This window comes from Chrysochloris asiatica, unplaced genomic scaffold (assembly GCF_000296735.1).
Source record: "Chrysochloris asiatica unplaced genomic scaffold, ChrAsi1.0 scaffold00004, whole genome shotgun sequence".
NCBI lineage: Eukaryota > Metazoa > Chordata > Mammalia > Afrosoricida > Chrysochloridae > Chrysochloris > Chrysochloris asiatica.
The window spans coordinates 31,975,162-31,999,251 of NW_006408522.1; the positions used below are offsets into that span (position 1 = coordinate 31,975,162).

Genomic DNA, 24,090 nt, shown 5'->3' on the forward strand with positions numbered 1-24,090 from the left:
CCTCCCCCCCGCCCGTCGCTGCCGCTTTCCCTTCCGCCAATTCGGAAAGCGACGAGAGCTAGTGACATGCAATCGCTGCCAAGTGACGGTCCCCAAGTCTGAAGTGCCCTTGAGGAAGAGCGCGCCAAAGTGGGCCGCCGGCGATGACAGCCATGAAGCAGGAGCAGCAGCCCACCCAAGCGGCCAGGACGAGCCATGCGCAGCCGGCCGGCGGACCAGGAACTGGGAAGTAACAGCTCTCCACAGAGAAACTGGAAGGAGATTGCTATTGCCCTGCTGGTGATTTTAGTTGTGTGCTCACTCGTCACTATGTCAGTCATCCTTTAAACCCCAGATGAACTCACGAATCCAGATATAGAAGCATTTAAATTAAAACAAACCTATAAGACTGAAATAGGGAACCAGAGTTATCAGTGCATAATGAAGTTGACTACAAAGCAAAATGAGGAAATAGTGTAGATACAGAACTTCCAAATGGCAAGGAAGTCAAGTAGATTTCAAGATAAAACTTTTAAAATTAAACAACACACATATATATACATATGAGTCCTGGTGTGGCGCTGTGGGTTTTTTTGTTTTGTTTTTGCAGTCTGGCACCGTTAACCCGCAGCGCCACACCAGGACACTCTCTCTTTCTCTGTGTCTCTCTCTATATATATAGATATATACACATATACATATATGTTGTTGTTAGAGTCCTGGTGTGGTGCTGTAGAATACTTCACTGGACCACAAGGTCCGTTTGAACCACAAGGTTGGCGGTTCATATTAACCAGTCGCTCCTCAGAAACCCTATGCAGGGTTGCTAAGAGTCGGAACTGACTCAAAGGCACTTAACAACCACAACAACAACGTTGCTGTTAAGTGCCATCAAGTCAGCTCCGAATCAGTGTGACCTTATGCACAATAGACCAAAATACTGCCCAATCCTGTGCCATCTACACAACTATTATGTTTGAGCCCAATGATACTGCCACTGTTCGATCCATCTCTTTGGAGGTCTTCCTCCTTTTTATTGACCCTCCATTTTACCAAATATAATGTCCTTCTCCAGGGCCTGATCCCTCCAGATAACATGTCCCAAGTATGAGAGACTAAATCTTGCCATTCTGGCCTCTAGAGAACATTTTGGCTGTACCTTTTCAAATATAGAGTATTTGTTCTTCTGGCAGTCCATGGTACTTTTAATATTCTTCTCTAACACCGTAACTCAAATGCATTGATTCTTCTCCAGTGTTCCTTCTTCATTTACATGCATATGAGACTATTGAAAATATCATGGTTTGGGTCAAGCACACCTTAGTCCTCAAACTGATATGTTTACTCTTTGACACTTTAGAGAGTTCTTGTGCAGCAGATTTGCCAAATACAGTATGGCATTTGGTTTCTTGACTGCTGCTTCCATCAGCGTTGATTGTGGATCCAAGCAAAATGAAATCTTTGACAACTTCAATCTTTTATCCATTTATCATAATGTTATTTGTCTACTTGTGAAGATTTTTGTTTTCTTTACAGTGAGGTGCAATCCATACTGAAGGCTGTGGTCTTTGATGTTCATCAGTTAGTATTTTAAGTCTTCTTTGCTTTCAGCAAGCAAGGTTATATCATCTGCATATCATTGCTAATGAGTCTTCCTCTAATCATGAAGCCATTTAATCCAGCTTCTCAGATTATATGCTCAGTTTATACAGATTGAATAAGTATAGTGAAAGGATACAACTCTCCTGCACACCTTTCCAGATTTTAAACATTCAGTGTCCCATTATTCTGTTCTAACAACTGCCTCTCGGTCTGTATGCAGGTACGTTACAAGCAAAATAAAGTGATCCTGGAATACCTATTCTTCACAGTGTTGTCCATAGTTTGTCATGATCCACACAGTTGAAAGTCTTTGCATCATCAATAAAGCACAAGTAAATATTTTTCTGGTATTCTCTGTTTTTAACCAAGGTCCATCTGTCCATCTGACATCAGCAATGATATCCTCCATTCCACATCCTCTTCTGAATCTGGCTTGAATTTCTGGCAGTTCTCTGTCAATTTACTGTTACAACTGATTTTGAATTATCTTCAGCAGAAAATTTCCTTGCATGTGATGCAAATGATATTGTTAGGTGATTTCTGCATTCAGTTGAATCATCTCTCTTTGTAATGGACACAAATATGGATCTCTTTCAATTCGTTGTAGCTGTCTTCCAAATTTATTGGTATAGATGAGTGAGCACATCCAGTGCTGCATCAGTTCATTGAAAGATTTCAATCAGTATTCTGTCAATTCTTGGAGGGTTATTTCTCACCAATGCCTTCAGTGCACCTTGGATTTCTTCCTTCATTTTCATTGGCTCTTGATTATATGCTACCTCTTGAAGTGAATGGACATTGACCCTTTCTTTTTGGTACAGTGATTCTGTGTATTCCTTCCATCTTCTTTTATGCTTTCTGTATCATTAATGTTTTATCCATATTGAATCTTTCAATTTTGAAAGTCCAGGCTTGAATTTTTTCTTCAATAATTCAGCTTGAGAAATGCTGATTGTGTTCTTCACTCTTGGTTTTCTAACTCCAGATCTTTGCATGTTTTATTATGAAACTTGGCTTTGTCTTTTTGCACTGCCCTTTGAAATTTTCTGTTCAACTCTTTTACCTCCTCATTTCTCCCATTCCCTTTAGCTTCTCTACGCTTAAGAGCAAGTTTCAGACATCCATTTTGGCATATTTTTTCTCTCCTGTCTTTTAAATTACCTTTTGCTTTCTTCCTGTATGATATTATTCATGTCATCCCACAACTCATGTGGTTTTCAGTCATTAGTTTCTAATGCATCAAATCTGTTCTTGAAATGGTTTCTAAATTCAAGTGGGATATATTCAGGATCATACTTTGGCTCTTGTTGTTGTTGTTGTTAAGTGCTGTCAAGTCAGTTCCAACCCCTAGCAACCCTGTACAGGGTTTCCAAGGAGCGACTGGTAAGCTTGAACCTCCAACCTTGCAATTCAAACCCATTTTGCAGTCTAGCTCATTAACCCATACCAGGACTCCTTGGCTCTTGTAGACTTATTTTAATTTTCTTCAGCTTCATCCTGAACTTGCATATGAGCAATTGATAGTCTGTTTTACAGTCTGCCCCTGACCTTGTTTTGGCTGATGATAATTAGTTTTTCCATCATCTCTTTCAACAGATATAAGCAGTTTGATTCCTGTGTGTTCTATCTGGTGAGGTCCATGTACATAGTCGCCTTTTTTGTTATTTAAAAAGTATTTGCAATGAATAACTCATTGGTCTTACAAAATTCTATCATGCAATCTCCAGCATTATTTCTATCATTAAGGCCACATTTTCCAACTGCTGATCCTTCATATTTTGAGTGCCTTCCAACTTGAGAGGCTCGTTTTCTGTTACTATATCTGGCAATGTTCCACTGTTATTCATAATGTTTTCAGTGACTAAACATTCAGAAGTAACCCACCTCTCCTTCTTCATAGTCTGTCTTAGTAGAGAAACTCCCTAAAACCTGTCCACCATGGGTGTCTCTGCTTGTATTTCAAATGCTAATAGGGCATAGTTTCCAGCATCACAGCAACATGTAAGCCACCACAGTATGACACCTGACAGACAAATGATGAAAAAATATATATATAATTTGTTGTTGTTGAGTGCTGTAGATTCGGTTCACACCCACAGCAACCCTGTATAGGGTTTTCAAGGAGCAGCTGGTGAGCTTGAACCGCCTTACCTTATAGTTCAAATTGACTTTGCAGTCCAGTGCATTAACCCACAGCACCATGCCAGGACTCCATATATATGTATTTGTTGTTGTTAAGTGCTGTCCAGTCGGTTTCTGAGGCTGTGAATGTTTGCAGGAGCAGAAAGCCTCAGATTTGTCCTGTGGAATAACTTTCTCCTGTTAAGTACTGACTTGATGTCATTTAATATATATGTTGTTTTGTGCCGTCGAGTCAATTCCGACCCATAATGACCCTGTATAGGGTTTCCAAGGAGCAGCTGGTGAGCTTGAACAGCTAACCTTGTGGTTCAGATTGATTTTGCAATCCAGCGCAGTAACCCACAGCACCACACCAGGACTCCACAACTCGATGGCACTCAACAACAACATGCACACTCATAGATATATGGAGTTCCAGTGTGGCACTGTGGGATAAAGCACTGGACTGCAAGGTCAGTTTGAACCACAAGGTTGGTGGTTCAAACCCATCAACCACTCTATACTGGGTTGCTATGATGTTTCCGACACTCCTAGTGTATGAACTTGATGGGAGCCAGCCTTAGGTTGAAGCAAAAGGAATCTTGATCCTTAGTGTTCATGTTTGGCTACATCAGTTCTAACATTTGTTTTACTGATGAGCATCCTGCCTAACACCACTGTATTTTTTCTTTTGTTAAGCTGCTTTTCCTCAAACATTCCAGGCACACTTCCACCTTAGGGAATTTGCACTGACTGTTCTTTCTGCCTAGAAAGCATCTCCCCAATCTGCTTACCTCCTTTTGGGTGTTGTTTAACCTTCATCTTCCTCTACAGGCCTACTCTGACCACTTTATTTACTATGTAGTCAGTTTTGTCTTCAGCCTCCATTTCTAAGCCTGCTTACCCTTTTGTATTTTTTTCTCTTTTCTGTAACTCTTACCGCCTTCTCACATACACATATTTTTAATGTTTACTTCTCTTGTTATTTATGTATAGTTTGTTCCATCCCCTCTAGAATGGGAGCTATCTCAAAGCAAGAGTCTGTTCATTGATGTATTCTAAGGATCCAGTACAGTGCCTGGAACAGAATATGTGCTCTGTAAATATTAGTTGAATGAATGAAAAATGTGGATAAAATGCCTACTCTAAATAGTTATTGTAGGAATTAAATGATACAACATGCAAAGTTCCTAACATGATGGACACATAGCAGTTAGGTCCCTTCCTGCCTGTCTTCCTCAGTTTCCTGCTCTTATAACCAGCTCCATACTGCCTCTCTTGATTTTTTTTTTTTTTTTTAAAACCAATTAGAGTGTCTCCTTTGAATTCAGACTCCAAAATCCTAAAAAGGCTACAGGTTGTGTCAGTTGTGAAGGAAAGGAGGCCTGGGAGAACAACTTTACCCATTACCACATCTGTTGGTTAGATTAACCAGTTGTCACTCAGAGAAGCAGACAACCCTGAGATGGACTAGTAAATGTTTTTTGGATGTTTATTTCACTGATCCATTCCCCCCCCCCCATTGGATGTGGACTAATTTCACAAAATGCTCTTTATGAATTTGCATGTCACCCTTGACCAAAGACCATGTTACTCTTCTCCTTATTGTTTCAATTTTAGTATTTGTACTGAAGTGAGCACTATTGCACTAAATTAAAAAATTCACTGTATTGAGGTATAATTTGCATACAATACATTTTAAACATACAGTGTGATGACTTTTGACAAATGAGTAGGTAATTTGGGAATGGGGGGATTAAGGCCACCTGGGATTATGTACATCAAGGGATTTCTCAAAGGGCAATACTTGTTAGGAAGAAGAGAACAACTTCAGGGTTTTATCTCTTTAAACAGTCGAGGCACCTAGGACCAGCCTGAGACTGACTGGTCCTGTGTTCTCAACGGAGGTTCAAGCTCTGAACCTCCGAAATGCCTGACGATTTCATGGCACCTCCAGGTCTTCCTGAAGAAGTGGGCCAGCACTTTTTCTCACCACTGAGTGAGAATCCACTCGCCGTCACTTAACAACAAGACCCGGAGTTGAAAGCTAAGACGGAGTTGTCTCTTTCTTCTGTTTGCAATTCTCCTGCCATTATCCTTGCCCCCGTACCGGTCCACCCGTTGGGGGTGCTCCAGCCCGTGACGGTCAAACTGCACTGCTACCATCACACCACAGGGCTCGACAATCTCTCCAGTGTAGCTAAGAAATTTTCTCCAGATTCTCCGCAGCATCGCGACTGTTGATTCCCGGAATCTCTGGAAGGGCGGGAGCCCTGATTGTTGTGTTAAGTGTCGTTGAGTCGGCTCAGACTCATAGCGATCCTGTATAGGGTTTCCGAGGTTTTAAATATTTTGGGGAGCAGAATGCCTCATCTTTCTCCTTGTGGTTCGCAGTCCACTAAACTGATTAGAGTCCTCCCATCCTCCAGTCTCAAAACCTCTGAGACACAATCTGTAAATTCGCCCAGCAACCGGGCCCTCCCTCCCTGTCCCCCTGCAATGGAAACCCTCAAGAGGTTGCGAGTTCAGCTTACTTAGAGATGGCAACTACGAGTTCAGATTAGCTGGAGATTCTGGGTGAGGGGTCCGAAACTGCCCGCAAACTTTCTCTACCTTGAATTGGGATAGGCCCATTCGAAAGTCCAAGGCGGTTCACACTAATAAAGGGTTGGGGTCCACTGGGATGGCACCGGGCATAAGAAGCACCGCCCACGCTTCTGGGAAACCTCCAGGGTGGTGCTGGCTGGGGGTGGGGCCGACCTGGGCTGCAGGGCGTGCCAGCCAAACTCAGCACAGCGAAGGAGGCGGCGGTGGCCCTCGCTGGTGGCCCCCGTTCGTCTGGCGCTTGATCTGACCGCCATGGAGGGACACCAGGAAACTCTGAGTGGGAAGCTCCGGCTCTGCTTCTCCCCGGCTGCTCGGACCAGCCTCCTGCTGCTCAGGCTCAACGACTCGGCGCTGCGGGCGCTGCAAGATTGTCAGCGGCAACAGGTGTGACCGGCCCCTACCCATTTTTCCCCAGCCCTTAATTCCTCGGGACCTTGGGAGCCAGACGAAAACCCTGGCGAAGGGATCTGAGGAGGGGAAGCGGCATCTGCCAGCTCTAGCCTCTTCGCCTGTCCAAGCAATGCTTGCGAGGCAGGTGCTCTTGGGTCCCTGACGTTGAATCCTGGGGACGACGCTTCACCCGAGCTCAACTCATGTCCAGGCTTTCCCCACAGGTTCGGCCGGTGATCGCCTTCCAGGGCAGCCGCGGGGTAAGTGCGGCCCGGGGTATGTGAGGAACGTTGGGCAGAGGCTGGGGCAGATGCAGTCAGGGCCGGCGCCATCAGGGTCAGCGGTTGGGAGCAGTCACGGTCTGAGGAAGTTCCGAGAACTGAGGGGGCTTTTGGTTTGGGGTTGCAGTCCCTCGAGGCTGTGCTTGAGGAGACTATACCGTCGCGGTCTCCTGGGGAACTCAGGCCCAGCTGCACCTGTTGTGCTAATGAACCCCGTGGGACCCATCTTCTGCTCTAGGCTGGCTCAAGAAGGAGGAGTGTTGGCAGGAGGGGGAGGGACTGGCTTCATAGGAAATACTCTCTCCTTCCACCCCTAGTATCTCAGGCTCCCAGGTCCTGGCTGGTCCTGCCTCTTCTCTTTCATAGTATCCCAGTGTGGCCAGGAGGGTCCTGGTGGTGGCTTGGACCTTGTGTGCCAAAGGTTGGGCAGGTAAGTGGAAGCAGGTTGCAAAAATTTTTTGTTTTGGTTGGGGTGAGCAAAAGATTTTAAAGTTCTCCACCTCCTGGTTTCTTCTCTACTCCTTTCCAGATCTGGGCCTAATCGTCTACACTGCCTGGGCCCACTCAGGGAACGCCTCACCATTTGGGCCGCCATGGATTCTATCCCAGCCCCATCTTTAGTTCAGGGACACATCCTGACTGAAGCATCCAGAGATTCAGGGAGTTGGCAGAACACTCAAGACGATTCTGAAGGAGACATAGTATCACAGTCACAGGTGGAACTAGGAGAGGTAAGGCCAGAAACTGCAAGGAGTTGGGGATAAAGTGGGGAAAAGCCAGATGCCCAGGAAGTCAAGTGCCCCTACCGCTTTCCCCGCCAGGTGCCAGATCTGCTGGCAAGCAACCAAGGACAATCACTCCCAGGATCCTCCAGGGAACACATGGCACAATGGGAAGTGAGGTACTTGGGGCTGGGTGGAGTAACCAGAGAGGCCCTAGCATTGTCTTCCTTTCTAATCTCCACCCTAAAATGTGGTAATGAGAGCCACACCTCTTACTCTGGTATACCCTCATTCATTTTGCAAATCCTAGAAACCAGACTCATCGTCCTGAGAGAGAGCCTGATCACAGACTTACTTCCTCTGCCAGCCAGAAACATCTAGACAAGGTAAGTTGTAATGGCAGACTTTTCAAAGAGAACCTTTATCCCATTAGCTTATAATTTAAAAAGTGTTAAGTTCCATCTCATAGCAATTCTGTTAAAGGATTTCTGAGGAGCAGCTGGTGTTTGAACTGCTGACCTTGTGGTTAGCAATCCAGTGCTTATCCTATAGCTGAGCCCTCATTTTGAAGCTTCCAGAGCTCACTGTATGGAAGAGAGTTTTGAGTGGGAAAAGGGCAGAATAGGATACTTGTTTACTGGTTGTGTGACATAGATCTTTTCCCCAACAGAAACGTTCAGCATCTTCAGCTCCTATAGAACTAGAAGAAAAAAGGCTCAGAGCTCTACCTTTAGCTCCAAGCCCCCTACAAGAGCTGCCCAATCAGGACCTACAAGAGGAAGACTGGGAACAAGATGATGAAGACATGAGCCCCAGGTTGGACAGTCCCTTAGTTCAAGCAGGTAAGAATTAATGAGAAGATAAAAACTGCCACAGCAGAAAAAAAAAAAAAAACCTAAAAATAATCTTTGTGTCTTTTTGCTTCCTTCTTAGACTCTGAATCCCCAAGTCCTGAAGAGGTACCAGATTACCTCCTGTGAGTCCCTTACTATTTCCATTATCATCAGAGCTCCCCTTACATTAAGATTAAACTTCTTGGGGGCTGGCACCTTTGGGAGACAATGGAATTGAAGTTTAACTTTCCGACCCTGGCAGTCAATACAGAGCCATCCACAGTGCAGAGCAGCAACAAGCTTATGAACAAGACTTTGAAACAGATTATGCTGAATATCGTGTCCTACATGCTCGTGTTGGAGCTGCAAGTCAAAGGTTCATAGAGTTGGGAGCAGAGATCAAGAGAGTTCAGCGAGGAACTCCTGAACACAAGGTAAGGACTGGGCTAGGTTGGCTTTCCAGCTCTACTATCCAGTGCTTCTGTTAGTGCCAACAAATTGGCCCCCTGACCTCATGACTCCATGAACAATGGGGTGAACTATTACAATTTTTAGACCACCAGTCTCCATTGATAGAGGGTGGTGGCTGCACTCGAGGAGCAGTTGGGGAAATAAATCTAGGTGTCTCCTTGAAAAGTGAGAACTCTCCCAGGAATGTTAACTCCCTAACTGCTAACTGCTCATAACTCTTATTTGTAATATAGTTGATATGTGCCGTGAAGTCGGTTCCGACTCATAGTGACCCTGTACAGGGTTTCCAAGGCTGTAAATCTTTATGGGAGTAGAAAGCCTCATCTTTCTCCTGTGGAACAGCTGGTAGTTTCCAACTGCTGACCTTGAAGTTCATGGCCCAATTCGTGACCGCTACGCTACCAGAGCTCCTTTGTCATATAGTAGAAAATGAGAAATGTTCCTTGAAGCATGGTACTACCATTTTCTTTTTGTTTCAGGTGCTGGAAGATAAGATAGTCAAAGAATATAAAAAGTTCAGGAAGGTAAGACAAGGTCTGGGGGCAATAGCAAGAAGGTAGAAATGAGGTTTTTATTGTTTGACATGGATGCTCTTCTCTGCAGCGGTACCCAGGTTACAGGGAAGAAAAACGTCGCTGTGAGTACCTGCATCAGAAATTATCCCACATTAAAGGTCTTATCCTGGAGTTTGAGGAAAAGAACAGAAGCAGCTAAAGCTGTCAAAGGGATCTCTTGGTCCTCTCCCCAGTGAGAGATGTGAAGGGGCAACTAAATAGATTGAAACTGTCTGCTTTTCTTATTGGTGACCACTTGAGTCCATCGTGGCAAGTAGGAGAGGTGTTCTAGGTTCTTGAGGTTTAATTTCCATTGTTGCCATGTTTTAGTTCTTAGACTGGGAACAGGGTCATACATGACAGCTGCACCCATGAGAAGTTAGCAGAGGCTTGGCTTCTTCACCTTTCAGTCAAATCAACTTTATATCCAAAGAAATGACTACTTCCAGAATAAGATATCTTGAGATTTTAGACAAACCAAGTGACTATAGCCTACCTACTAGTCTTCCTAAAGAATCGATGACAGCTATTGGTAACAAGCTAAAGTAACACACCAGGATGTGATCTTATTGAGGGAAAGGGCTTGCATGTACCCATGTACTGAAAGTTAACTTTTGTTTTTTACAAACATGACTGAAAAATTAAACTGCTTCTGTGTCCTTTATACAAGTTTATATGTTCTTGTTAAATCCTTCCAGGCAGTGAATTCTTATGCCTGGCTGTACATCTGAACCATTTTGGAAGTTCTCTAGAGGCCCAGACCCCAGCCTAGGTCTTATGAATTGGAATCTCCAAGATTATGGTCTAGGTATCTGTTTCAAAGCACTATAAACGATCCTGATACATCTTTCTGTAAAGGCTCTGCCAAAGCCACCTTATAACTGACAACTAGAGATTACAGTAGGAACAAAGTTCTCAATTTCTAATCATAGGTGTTTGGAGAACCACCTAAAATTAGGTCTCATATCTGGAATTATCTAGTGACTGAAAATTATAATGGCAGGATATGGTTTTAACCCACAAACAGGAAGAGGATGATGGTTTAATTAATTTGAACAACGGGAGACACCACTCCAGTTCTGTCCTCTTTGTTCCTCATTATTGCAGAAAAAAGTGGATTACTGCCTTTCCCAGGCCCACCTCAGAGGAAAGGTGATGGTCACACACTGGGCACTGCGGGCAGAACACTGCATCCAGTAATGTTAGTAATTCCTGAAATGGTTTGAATGGAACGAACCTCAACCTGATGCCACACCCATGCAGACAACGGCCCTTGGGAGGTATAAAAATGGAAGTCCATTCAGCAACCTATTCTTGAGGCATGGGCAAGGCCAGAAACAGCCAACAAGAAAGGTCCCTCATTTGCACTGACTGACCTTTAGGCTAGAGGCTTGGGCAATATACATACATGTAGGATACAAAGAAATGAAAATTTTGGATTCACAGGTGATAGCTTAGAACCCTGGTAGCCACTAGTTTTACACATGGATATTTAATAAAACTTTAAAATGTAGTTCTGGTCATATTTCAAATGCTCAATAGTTGCATGTATTGGATAGTACAGATTACGTTTTTATCACGGTAGACCACCTATTAGATATAGATACTGTTGGTATAGAGAATGTTTGGTTCTCTACCTTGTGGAAAAAGACAGTTTAAAGGGGGCTCATTTATTGTTACTTTCCAAATGTACAAAAAAAAAAAAATTAGAAAATAACCCCCAGCTCAACCCTTCCCCCCGCCCCCCACAACATTTCCAACACAAATAATTTTTCCTGAAACCACAAACATAAAACTGGTCCTGGTATTTCCATAAACAGTGCAGCCAAGGAAAAGTTTAGAGAACATTTAACAGGTTTCAGATTACAGTCATTCTGTCCTCTCAGAATAATCCCACGTGGGTCCCAGTCCTCCCCAACGGTTTTCCCATCTCTGGTGGAAAAGTCCTTTTACAAAGTGGCATGTTTGGCTGCTGCTTTAGAGGTCTTCCTGCGCCTTCTTCTTCTTCTTGGGTTTTTCTTCTTGAATTACAGGGGGGTTTGTAGCTTCTCGCTGTAGGTAGCTAATAAAATCATTTAATTCACGGCCACCCTGAAAAGAGAAAGATTACTCTGAAATTGTATCTTTTTAGAACCCAGGATTTCACCCTCTAATAACAGGAAGACTTTTGAGTTTATAAAAGCTCATCAGTTGGTTGCTGCTTAAGTGCCAGGGAGTTGGTTCCAATAGTGACCCTGTAAATCTTAATGGGAGCAGAAAGCCTCATTCATATTTCTCCCATGGAACAACTGGTAGTTTCGAACTGCTGATCTTGACGTTAGCAGACCAACTCATAACCACTATGTAGCCATATATATTGACTATAAGTTGAAAGAACTTCCAGTTAAACTTAGTTGAAGAACTGGATATGTACAAGTGTGTATGGGGAGATGAAAAATGCACTTACTTCATATTTCTTTGGATTTAGTTTCTTGTTGGCTGGAGAGAAGTAGATGGTAGGGAAACTGAAAAGAGAAAAAAAAACACACAAAACCAGTGTTTATTAATTTCAGATTCTAATGCAGTTCTAACATATACTTCCCTGTTTCTGCTAAGAACTTGCATGCATGTTTCTAATCTAACCAACTATTTCCATTAATGGCTAAATTGCATCCTGTTGAAACTCAGGAATACGAGAAAAAATTTGTGGCAGTCACGTAGGTCCACACTACAGAAAGTATCAGTAGTTTTGACCTAAGTGGAATATACAGAACCCCAAAACCACATCCAGTAATCAAATGGTTTCCTTGGTAGTTTACAAGCTTATTGTTTTCCCTACAAAATGTCTAACCACTGTAGTTTTAATCTACTTACCCCTTGACTTCATATGGAGAAGGCACATCATTGGCTGTGGCGTCCATCTTAGCTATGACAATATTTGGGTCTTTGCTGAGCTGTTAATAAAAGTTACGTCTTTAAATGCCAAGGTTCAGTGACTGAGGAACACTTACAACACACAGAGGGCACTAATGTACAAGAGGGTCACACTATTTGCAAAACTCATTTTTATATACCATGTTTTAATATGGTATTCAATTCAGGATATAGATCTCTTGACTCCTACAATTAAGACTATATTGACCTGGCCTGGTTAAAATGAATGTTTTAAGGGTGAAGGAAGTAATAAACACAAAAACTCAGAAGGCCCTGGATACTTAAAAGACTAAACATAAAGCACATCCCACAATTCAAACTGACTTCAGAATAGGGTTCAAACTTACCTTCTCTCCCAGTTCTTTATACTTAGGCTCCAGATTTTTACAGTGACCACACCAAGGGGCATAAAATTCAATCAGCACATCTTTATTTTCATTGTTCACAATTTCATCAAAATTTTCTGCTACCACTACCTGGAAAATACAAAATATCCTCTAGTTGACAAGGCATCTTAAAAGATAAATTTATGAGCTGTATTTATCTGGGGACATCATCATTCTCAAATTTGATGTGCTGCTGCTGAAAATAACTCCTGAGAACCCATAGTCACATTTAAAGACTGTATTAAAGATGTTGGCGTTCTTCAGAAACTAATTCACTTCTGTGTCTGTCACCTGTCAAACTACATTTAGGAAGTCACAGGAAATACAAGTGATACACAACTCTTCCTTAAAATAATCTCATAACAACAATTTTGTAACCCCTATTCTTAGGAGTTGACTTGTATTCCAAAGATAATTTTGTCTTAACATAAATGCTGTTAAATACCATTGAGTCAGTTCCGACTCATAGTGACCCTGTAAAGGGTTTCTGAGGAGTGGCTGGTGGTTTTGAACTGCCAACCTTGCAGTTAGCAGTCCAGTGCTTATCCTACAGTGCCACACTAGCATTCCTTACCATAAATTATTGTTGTTGTGTGCCAGAAAACTCTCTAAGAGGGTTTTATATTCCCACCCCCTTGTTTCTTTATGACTCAGGGAGGTAATGACTTGGAAAAAAAGACATAGATGCAGAATTGTTCTGGAATAAAGAAATAAGGTACAGCTGCTCATAGGTGTGATAAGGCTGAAAGCACCTCACCTTTACAGGCCCATCATTGCTCTCTGGAATAGGCTCAGACTTCAGGTATCTCTTCAGGATGCCATCAAAGTAATCCTTCAGGAACCTCTCAAGAGCCTTGCCATCACGCCTATAGATGAGAAGACAAAGATCGGATGTGTTATTTTACTCACCCAATGGAGATGATTAACAGCAGTTATGTTAAAATATTTTCCAAGTATTTTTAGCTTCAATTTGAAGACTGACAGGAAATCTACTTTCTTTGTGGATTACAAAACAAAGGTCAGGGAAGAGAAGATCAAACTGATAGTGGCAACTCAAAGATTAAATAGGAAACATAGGGGGCAGTGAGTTGGGAGAGGAACAGTTTGAAAACAACTGTGAGACTGGTTATACAACTTGGGTATAAATCAATGCCACTGGAATGTTTGAATCGGTGACTGTCCTGATGTGGGTATTCTCAACAATAAAAGGTCAAGTAAGGAAGAAAACACTGTTCTTCTGAAGATTCATTTTTGCATAAAGAATCAGGCCTTATTTTTTTTTTTTTTCTAGAGAATGGGCTTATTTGCAATATTTTCTTTTCCTGACTGGCTCAAAAGGAAGATGTTCTCTTCTGCCTTGAGCTCTCAAAGTCTCAGAAGGTGAAAATAAATAAAACCTTTGTGTGTGGAGTCATAAGATCACTCCAGTTCCTTGCATTCAAGTTAGGCCATTGTCCTTACACCGTGACTTTTCCATCTGTAGGGATGTATGTGGATGTGTATTGTGGTGGTGTTGGGATGGTCTGAAATGACATCAGTTTCTAAAGAGACTGTCTATTCTTCTCTATCTGCTACTTGTAATAGTGACATGGAAAGAGTCATGTAAGAATTATAAACTGACATTTTTTTGTTAGGTTTCAGAATTCATTAAGGATAACGGCATTTGAAATATGCCAGTAATTAAATTAACTGAAAACACTGACAGTCATAGGTCTTAACTGGAAGTCCTATCTTCACATTTCGATATTCTTTATATAATCAGCAATGTAATAAAAGGTTTAACAGCTTCCTCAAAGAAGCGGAATCCCAAACCCAAGACATCTTGTAACTCACGAGAACTCTTCCTGCATGACAAACTTCTCTCCCTTAGCAGTTCGGATAGCAACAACAGGAATCTCTCCGGCAGTGCTTTCCAAGCCAAAGTCAGAAAGTTCATGGCTAAAGGTTTTGCGGTTAGCTACAGCAAAGTTGAGTTTTTGTCCAGCATCCAGAAACTTCTTTGCCACCATCATCACTCTGTGAGAAACAAGAGATATTTGTGCCAAGATTATAATAGAGTTGGTAAAGCACTTTTGAAACAAAGAGCAAGAGGGGAGAAAACTGTCTTACAGACCATGGGGTTTAAACTTGTTCCTGGGCACTGACACAGGATTATTGGGTACTCTAATGTCTGGTAGCGTAGTGGTTACGACTTGGGCTGTGAACCGCAAGGTCAGCAGTTCGAAACTACCAGCTGCTCCGCGGGAGAAAGATGAGGCTTTCTGCTCCCGTAAAGATTTATACCCTCGGAAACCCTGTACAGGGTCGCTATGGGTCGGAACCGACTCGACGGCACTTAACAACAACGTCTTAATGAACCTCACTACCAAAGTAGTGAACTGATCAAATGGTTTTCTCACAGACTTGCAACATTTTATAACTGTAAAATCTATAGCATGCATGCATAATATCTGACATAAAAAGAAAACATAAGGATAAATGGGCAAGTGGCATGATATTATAAGGACATTTAATTTCACAACTGTACCTTTTACTGAGAGATTAGGTAATAAATCTGTCACAAGGCAGTGATATTTGCTCAATGGATATTGGAAGCAGTTTATTATTTATCCAAATGGACTTAAATGTGTTTTTTGGGAACCAACTGTTGCTATGTTTATCTCACTTCAAAAAATAATGGTAGGAGAACAAACAACACAGAATACCAGACCAAGCAGGCTCAGGGGATGGTGCCAGAACTCTGAACCACATATACAGGAATATTTAAAAGGTTGGAAGGCTTACAACTAGGGGAATTTGCAGCATAAACAAGAAATCGATTACTCTCTAATTCAAGATGCTCAGCTGCTTCTGGAGCCGCCATCTTGGAGAAAGACCAAGCAGGGAAAGGATCAGAGCAGCCATGGATGCCTGATAGAACCGTGAGATAAAGATGTGGACACTCTCTTTATTTTTTTCTGTATCTGTTCATTGGACTCTTGCTGTTTGTGCACCTCCATTCTGGTGACTAGACGGAGTGCCTGAGAGGATGGACACCCCACCCTCACCCCCAAGGATTCTACTATGCATGCATACAGATCTCCTCAAAATTTTAAGTGACAGTTTCCACTTAAAACCGAAGTGCAGCGCAAAACAGCCAGCACCGAACTATTCTTCACTAGGAAAAAGGCCTGAATAGGGATTGTGGAGCGGGACAGAGAGATTAAAAATGAAACAGGCCAAAAATTAAATCCTGAGTTACGTCACAATGACCAACAGTGGTATCTTGAAATTTCTCAGGAAGAAGAGTGAAAAGGGAAGCCTATCTCCTGATCACATCTACCCGGAGGCAATCAGAAAGCATAAAAACCATAATACACACCCATTTTAAGTATTAAGGCCACAAATAACTCCTGAATATGCCCCCAAAACAGAAGCAGATGACCATATCAGCACATGTTCAGAAACGAGATAAAGTGACTGAGGCAAATGAGCTGGAAGCAGACCTATACTCCACACTGGAAGATGGGCAGGCTTTGGAATGCCTGAGAAGGAATTCAGAAAAATGATTATAAATTTTTTACAATGGAGTTGAGAGAAAGGAAGAAGTCAGGAAAGTGCTACAGGAACAAGGAAAAAAGATAGATGCAGCATTGGAAACAATTCAGAACCTACAGAAATAGGTCCAAATGGTTAATAATAGAGTATTAGAAATGTACAACAGACTGAAAGGGATAAAGAACAGAACTGAAGAGATAGACACCAGAACTAATAAGCTACAAGAGAAATCTCTTAACACTACTAAGATAAAAGAGCAAGCATAAAAAAGGATAAATATATCTAAAGAAGGACTAAGATTCATATTGGACAACATGAAAAGGAATAACGTAAGAATTATTGGCATTCCAGAACAGGCAGAATCACACAAGTCCACAGAGGAGATAGTTGAAGAGCTCCTGAAAGAAAATTTCCCTAACATCCTGAAAAGCAAAAAGATAAGCATTCAAGAAGCTCAACAAACCCCAGAAAGGGCAGACCCCAAAAGACAATCAACAAGACATATAATAATCAAGGTCTCCAAAATAAAAAGGACAGAATCCTGAAAGCAGCTAGGGAAAAGAGAAGTGTAACATACAAAGACACAGATATATCTTCAAAGAAAGATCATCAGGAAAAATCTGAAACAAAAATGTCAACATGACTGGCTACTACAAGAATAAGCAAGCTGTTTGCCGGCAAGCCATCAAGGCAAGCAATCAAGTTTCTTCTGGACAAACTCCCTTCTAAGACCGAAACTCAAAGGGAACAGGCATGTAAGCTTGCTGGTGACCATACTGGTCTACTGGTGAGTGGAAGAGGGGGAAAGGCAGCAACGAAGAAATGGGCTGAGTTCAACCACAGTCCATAGACTCCCATTGACCTGGAGATGAGCAAGAAAAGGGCTGGTTGGTCCAAAGTGTCGTGAGACCTGGGTACACCAAGCCCATGGACAAGGACAAGCACAGAGGATTGGAGTTGAGAGTGAAACATCCAGCTGATATGAAATGAGGGGAGATACACAAGAACACCCAAACTTGCAAACAGTACCCATCTGACCTAGCCTCAATGGCTTGATAATCAGAACTCGACTAAAGGAAGATTACAAATTCAAAAACAAAAAAAATTTTTTGATAAAGGAAACAAGGGTAAATTGCTACAATTTGATGACCCTGACCTATACTCACAGAGGTAGTAACTTAATACCAACAGAGAGGGAGTCTTCACATCGAGTATCAATGCTATCCCCTCTGTACACAGGGTAGATAGGGACAGGCATCTCAGACATTGGCTACCTAAAATGAGGGGGCGATAAAGGCACCAAGTGACTGGCTTACAAGGTTTCAAGAGGGAGTTTAGATTAAGAGTATGGGGGGGAAGAACACTTATGATCTTATCTAGATGGGTCTGGTGAAAAGAGATGGGGATAAGATTTATATGATTCAATAGTGAATAACTTATCATGACTAATTGTAATTGTCACAATTGTAAAGGTAGAAGTTTTGTAACAAAAGCAGGGGAGTGGTTAATCTTACAGTCCAGAAACAAAGGACCCTAGGGCCATCAAGGGAGAAGAGCACAGCAGAATGCGGGAACCTTTATGCAGAGAAGCAGCGACATCAGAGACGGATGCAGAGATGGGTCATGGAGAGGGGACGTGGCTGAGGACTTCATGGGAAGAGAGGGACTAAGAGCTGGTGGCCATGAAGCAGAATGTGCCCTTTGGAGGTGTAAATTATCATATATGCCTGAGATTTGTTGAATGTAAAACTGAAGATCTGCCCTGTAAACTTTCACTCAACCGACAATAAAAATCTTAAAAAAAAAGACCTCTTTAAGGTCTTAAAAAGCAATGATTAAAACAACAACAAAAATAATGGTAATATTAGTTTGAAGGACTGTTTACACATTGGGTAAACCTGTTTACAAAAACACTTCTAATTACCTGTTTCTCCAGTAGTTGGAACCTTTAGTATTCTTTTCATAATCAACATCATAGTAAGCCACAAGCAAGTCCTTTCCTTGTATCAAATCTTTATTATCTTCTGTCATGTGAGGACAGATCCCAAAACTGTAATGAAATAATCCATTATCAAATTTAGGTTTATGTGGTTTTGTGGACTAGAGTCTAAAGTCGGTTTGAACTGCAAGGTAGGTGCTTCAAGCTCACGAGTCGCTCTTTGGAAACCCTCTACAGGGTCACTATGGGTCGTAACCGACTTGACGGCACATAACAACAACAGCAATACTATGGAATTATTAAAGTAATTGATTAATATTTAACATTTAGGATAAATACTGAAGAATATACTGTGTATGCAGAGGCTTCAAAAATTTTGTGGAAAAGCTCCATTATCTTTTCAATTCTCCCTTAACTTTTTGAAGCCCCCCCATACAAGGCCACAATAGGAATTCAAGTGCCCTTATGTTACCACTTTAATATACATTTAAATAATTAGTTATAATTGCTTGAATAAGGTTTTTAAGCCAAAACATGGCTCTGCTTAATAACGGAGATAAATTAAAATGTAATCCCATATAAGGTATAAAGAGATACTCACATGTTTTCCTGGATAAATTTTTTAATCTTGCCACTAGTCATTTTCTGTTCTGTATATGCCACAGTCTTATCCTCAAACTTGTTCGTCAGATGTGAAGGACGAAACAAAGTGAGTCCCCTTTGAAAAACAAAAAAAGTCTTAGTAAGTGGGTACCAGCAGAGCTAACCATCTCCCAGATTTTATTTAAAGTTCAGACTATCTATTTTTCCTGTCATTTTTACTATATCTAAACTGGTTTAAAAAAAAAAAAGTCTTTTTTGGGACCAAAAACTGAGAAATACGACCACCTCATTAACACTAAGGTGATAATGTTAATCATGAGTATAAGAATTATATATGAGGATGTAAGTCTTGGGCTGGAAAGTTGACTCTAATCCTAGCTCCACCACTAATTTCAAAGACATTAGGCCAGATCTCAATATAATCTATCTTTCTAGGCTTTAGTTTTTTCATCAACACCAAAGGGAGTTATTTGATAATTTCTAAACCAATTATTTCAAAAGCCAACAGGATCCCAACTTTCTAAGGACATAAAACTTACCCCATATTCAATATATATAAGAAAATAAAAGCAGTTAGCTCTGACTTTAAACAATGCCTTGCTTTGACAGCTTCTTTGAAAACTCACCTCTTACACAATAAAACAATTGCTGTATTAAAGAAAACATCTTTAAGGTTCTTTCTGGCTATAAAATTCCAAAGTGAGGTAGACAATTATATTCAGCTTAAATTCTTTAGAAATTCCTTTGTTCTAGATTTCTCTAGTCCATAAACCAAGTTTACAAATGCCTCTGTACTAATTTCACTCAAGTGAATCTTTCCTCAATCCACTAAACCACTTGAAGAAGTAAATTCCTTCTTTAAAGTCTAGCCTTTTGTTCAGGTAAAGCTATACCTCAGGTTTGGTTCTGAGACACAAGTTTACATCTAGTACAAATTTTTCACAGAAAATATTAACTTTTCTATCTACTAGTATCTTGCTTCCAGCTTTACCCTAATTCATTCCCCTCCCCACATACAACTGTATCATTTGTTTTTGGCTAGGCAATATATTCCTCTTTCATTCTTCTAATGTTAACCATTAACTTTATGCTAATTAAACAACCTATTTCAATAGAACACAATATAATATAAACATGCTAGTTTCTGCTCCCGTAAAGATTAACAGCCTCGGAAACCCTGTGCAGGGTCGCTATGAGTCGGAACCGACTCCACGGCACATAACAACAACAACAACAGTAAGACAAGAGTGTGATATGGCTAAAATTTTATTATTCGTTGTTAAGTGCTGTCAAGTTGGTATGGACTCATAACAACCTTATGAATAACGGAACGAAGTACTGCCTGGTCCTACGCCAACCTCACAATCGTTGCTACACTTGAGCCCACTGCTGCTGCACTGTGCCAAGCCATCTCCTTGGGGGTTTTCTTCTTTTTCACTGACCCTCCACTTTGCCAAGCATGCTGTCCTTCTTCAGGTACTGGTCCCTCCTGACAATATGTCCAAAGTATGAGCAATGAAGTGTGGCCATCCTGACTTCTAAGGAGCACTCTGGCTGCACTTCTTCCAATACAGATTCTTATGGCAGTCCATGATACTTTGAATATTCTCCTCCAACACTGTAACTCAAATGCATCAATTCTTCTATGGTTTTCTTTATTGTTCAACTTTCACATGCAAATGAGGTTATTGAAAATACCATGGCTTGGGTCATTCTCACCTTAGTCCGCAAACTTTCAATCTTTTCTCCATTTATCTTCATGTTACTTACTGGTCCAGTGTTGAGAATTTTTTTCTTTACAATGAGGTGCAACCCATATTGAAGAAGGCTGTTTGTGGTCTTGGAACTCCATCAATAAATATTTTAAGTCCTCTCTGCTTAAATTTTTCTTCAGTTCCCTCAGTTTGAGAAAGCTGTGTGTCCTCTCCCCTTTTGGTTTTCTAACTCTAGCTCTTTGCTCAATTCATTATAATATTTGACTTTGTCTTCTCGAGCTGCCCTTTAAATTTTTCTATTCCTTTCCTTTAACCTCTTCATTTTTTCCATTTGCTTTAACATCTCTACGCTGGAAAGCAAGTTTCAGAATCTCTTCTGGCATCCATTTTGATCTTTTCTTTCTTTCTTAATCCAGGTGGGATATGTTAAAGGTCGAAGTCCTGGTGTAGCACTGTGGGCTAATGTATGAGACTGCAAAGTCGTCTGAACTGCAAGATCAGTGGTTCAAGCTCACCAGCTACTCCTTGGAAAGGCTTATAAAGGGTTGCTATAGGTCGGAATCGACTCAATGGCAATTTAACAACGACGTTCCAGGTCATATTTTGGCTCTTGTAGACTTCTCTTCCTTTTCTTCAGCTTCAATCTGAACTTACATATGAGCAACTAATGGTCTATTCCACAGCCTGCCCCTTGTCTGGTTTTGGCTGATAGTAAGCTTTGCACCATCTCTTTCCACAGACATAAGTCAATTTGATTTCTGTGTATTCCATCTGGTTAGGTCCATGTGCACAGTCGTCTTGTGTTGTTGTTGTTAAGTGCCACCGAGTCACCACCAACTCTTAGCAACCCTGTACAGGGTTTCTGAGGAGCAGCTGGTGGGTTTGAACTGTCGACTTTGTGATTCGAAGTCTGGTGTCGATCCTATAGCACCACACCAGGAGTCCAGTCGTATTTTATGTTGTTTAAAAAAGAACATATTTGCAGTGAAGTCATTGGTCTTACAAACTTCTATCATGCAATCTCCAGAATTGTTTCTATCACTGAGGACATAATTTCTAACTATAAATCTTCCAACTACCCTTTGTTTCTAACCTCTGCACTTAATTATTGTTACTACATTATTTTTTAGGCAGATCTACCAATCTTAGGGGTAGATGTTTCTCAAAAACAAAAATGTTCGCAGCTCCAAATGTGATCTTTAATAAGGTGACTCACTCAACTGCTACTCATTTTCAACTCATAGTGACTCTGTATAGGGTTTCCAATGCTATAAATCTTTAAAAGGGAGCAGAAAGTCTCATCTTCCGTGGAGCAGCTGGTGGGTTTGAATGGCCAACCTTATCGTTAGCAGTCTGGTTAAGCAGGACTTCAGATCAGAGGCTAGTAGACCAGTTTAGATGGCAAACGTAAGAGGCAGCCACAACAAAATAGTGTGCTCTTTTACAAATGACTTCACATCTATGTAAGGCACTTATAGACCTGGTGTGTCTCAAACTAAGAGGCAGCAAAGCCTAAGTGGCCACACCTACCTACTCTGCAATCAGATTTCTAGGTTCAAATCCTAGTTCTGCCACTTACTAGCTGTGCAACACTAGGCAAATTTTTTTTGTGTCTCAGTTTCCTCTTCTGTAAAATCTAGATAATGATAGTACCGCTTAGAGTTTTAAGAAGATTAAATGAATCTAACAGCAGCAAATAGCAAAGAATAAATACCACATATTTTATTAAATATAAGCCACACTAGTCCTTGGCACACTTTCCCTTTTACTTTATAAATGCTCACCCTGAGTGATCTCATCTAGTCCTGTGGTTTCAGTAATACGTGGATGACCTCTGAGATCCCAATTACCATCACCTGCCTGGGAAAACGCATCTTTCAAGACTCACTTCAAGAGTTATACCTTGTTTTTCTATTACTCCTCCTGTATATACTTTATCCTGTATATACTTTTATCATATCCTGTATATACTTTATCATATCACAACATATCCTATATATACTTTATCATAACACCTACACTTCCTTACATTTACATTTTTACATATATGCATACATACACTATACATACATACTAAATGTATCTTAAAGGCAGCAGAACATTAATGTCGAGCAAGAGCTCAATAAATTTTCTGGAAAAACTAGGCAAAAAAATCCTTAGTCCAACAATATCAGTCAGTGCAGAGACTTGAAAGGACATTCACTTACTCTCCATCACCATCATACTTGTTCACCAGAGACTCAATGCTGGTATGTGCAAATCGGTAGTTATCCCTCAAGTTGCTGGCTGCTTTTAAGAACTCAGAATGAGCTTCACTGGATAAATCACTGAAAAAACCTATACAGAAAATGGAAAAAGCATTAAGTTCTGACACACAGTGAAACCTAAAAAAAAATTTTAGTCTTCATTCAAGTAAAGTGAGAGAAGGAATCTTGGAGTGGTGCAGTAGTTAAGCACTGGACTGCAAGGTCAGTGGTTCAAACTCACCAGCTGCTCCTCGGAAAACATTTACAGGGTTGCTATGAGTTGGAACCAACTAGACAGCAGTTAACAACAACAATATGAGATAGAAGACTACCTAGGGTCTCTAGCAAAATATCTGGGATGAGAACCATTTTTTTGAGGAACCTAGGGAAGATCTGTTAGGATTCTGAAATTGAGCAAACTGTTTTAACTTTTTATTGTTTTAGAGACTTCAGGTGACAGAAAGATTAAATAAGACAATGTCAAAATGCATTATAATCTGGAAAGCATTTTTTTTCCATGTTGTACTTTTGTATTTATTATAACAATTTTCTAGAAAGGATCAACAGAAACACAACCATGACATATGTTTAGCTTGATGGATGTATTTATTATGATTGTTGTTTGTTGAGTCAGTTCCAACTCATATCAACCCTCAATTATTGTTGTTAAGTGCTGTCGAGTTGGTTCTGACTCATAGCAACCCTGCAAAGGGTTTCCGAGGAGTGGCTGGTGAGCTTAAACCGCTGACCTTGTAGTTCAAACTGACATTGCAGTCCAGCACATTAAACCACAGCGCCACACCAACAAATATGCAAGCAACAGAACAACAGTCATTCCTAGAATCCTCACATAAATTCATGTTTAATCTGATGTATCATGCTGTTGTTTTTAAGTGCTATCGACTTGGTTCCAACTTAACCCTGTATAGGGTTTCCGAGAAGCAGCTCATGGGTTTGAATTATCAACCTAATGGTTATCAGGCTACTACTAACCTTACAGCACCACACCAGGACTCCAGATGTACATTTAAAACAGAGCAAAAAACAGTAGGATATAGAATGTATTTAGTTGGCTCATAATGTGATTTTAAGGATAAAATGAAATACTGTTAACTCAGGTTTCCGAGGAGCCGCTGGTAAGTGTGACCTGCTGATCTTGCTGTTTAAATGACCTTTTGGTTCACTGCTTAT

The 24,090-nt window shown here is 41.1% G+C and overlaps 3 protein-coding genes across 4 annotated transcripts in view; 1 reads left to right on the forward strand and 2 right to left on the reverse strand.

Moving 5' to 3' along the window:
* Window positions 1–197, reverse strand: part of SERF2 (small EDRK-rich factor 2) — an 8,284-nt gene extending 8,087 nt beyond the window's left edge. The window contains exon 1 of the mRNA XM_006831711.1: window positions 191–197. Coding sequence (XP_006831774.1) covers window positions 191–197 — 7 coding nt within the window. The remainder of the gene's footprint in view (window positions 1–190) is intronic.
* A 6,364-nt stretch (window positions 198–6,561) lies between these two features.
* On the forward strand, window positions 6,562–9,720 carry ELL3 (elongation factor RNA polymerase II-like 3). Its single transcript, XM_006831881.1, has 11 exons — window positions 6,562–6,693; window positions 6,924–6,959; window positions 7,298–7,410; window positions 7,510–7,711; window positions 7,802–7,881; window positions 8,013–8,088; window positions 8,373–8,544; window positions 8,636–8,678; window positions 8,798–8,969; window positions 9,486–9,530; window positions 9,610–9,720. The coding sequence occupies exons 1-11, from the start codon at window positions 6,562–6,564 to the stop codon at window positions 9,718–9,720; spliced, it is 1,182 nt and encodes a 393-aa protein (XP_006831944.1).
* Window positions 9,721–11,209: 1,489 nt separating this feature from the next.
* PDIA3 (protein disulfide isomerase family A, member 3) overlaps window positions 11,210–24,090 on the reverse strand; it is a 31,009-nt gene continuing 18,128 nt past the window's right edge. Inside the window, exons 5-13 of one of the 2 annotated variants that reach the window (XM_006831712.1) lie at window positions 22,861–22,990; window positions 18,937–19,053; window positions 18,321–18,446; window positions 14,693–14,875; window positions 13,617–13,725; window positions 12,821–12,949; window positions 12,414–12,493; window positions 12,007–12,064; window positions 11,210–11,651 (exon numbers count right to left, since the gene is read on the reverse strand). In XM_006831712.1, coding sequence (XP_006831775.1) covers window positions 11,538–11,651; window positions 12,007–12,064; window positions 12,414–12,493; window positions 12,821–12,949; window positions 13,617–13,725; window positions 14,693–14,875; window positions 18,321–18,446; window positions 18,937–19,053; window positions 22,861–22,990 — 1,046 coding nt within the window. In that variant the 3' untranslated portion in view covers window positions 11,210–11,537. The remainder of the gene's footprint in view (window positions 11,652–12,006; window positions 12,065–12,413; window positions 12,494–12,820; window positions 12,950–13,616; window positions 13,726–14,692; window positions 14,876–18,320; window positions 18,447–18,936; window positions 19,054–22,860; window positions 22,991–24,090) is intronic. The other variant, XM_006831713.1, reaches the window with a different exon arrangement.

What these genes read in the sequence shown, in the direction of transcription:
- ELL3 (XM_006831881.1), top strand. Translation starts at nt 6,562, where the DNA reads ATGGAGGGACACCAGGAAACTCTGAGTGGGAAGCTCCGGCTCTGCTTC. An exon ending in CAGTCCCTTAGTTCAAGCAG is followed by an intron (nt 8,545 to 8,635) that starts GTAAGAATTAAT and finishes CTTCCTTCTTAG; the next exon opens with ACTCTGAATCCCCAAGTCCT. An exon ending in AATATAAAAAGTTCAGGAAG is followed by an intron (nt 9,531 to 9,609) that starts GTAAGACAAGGT and finishes TCTTCTCTGCAG; the next exon opens with CGGTACCCAGGTTACAGGGA.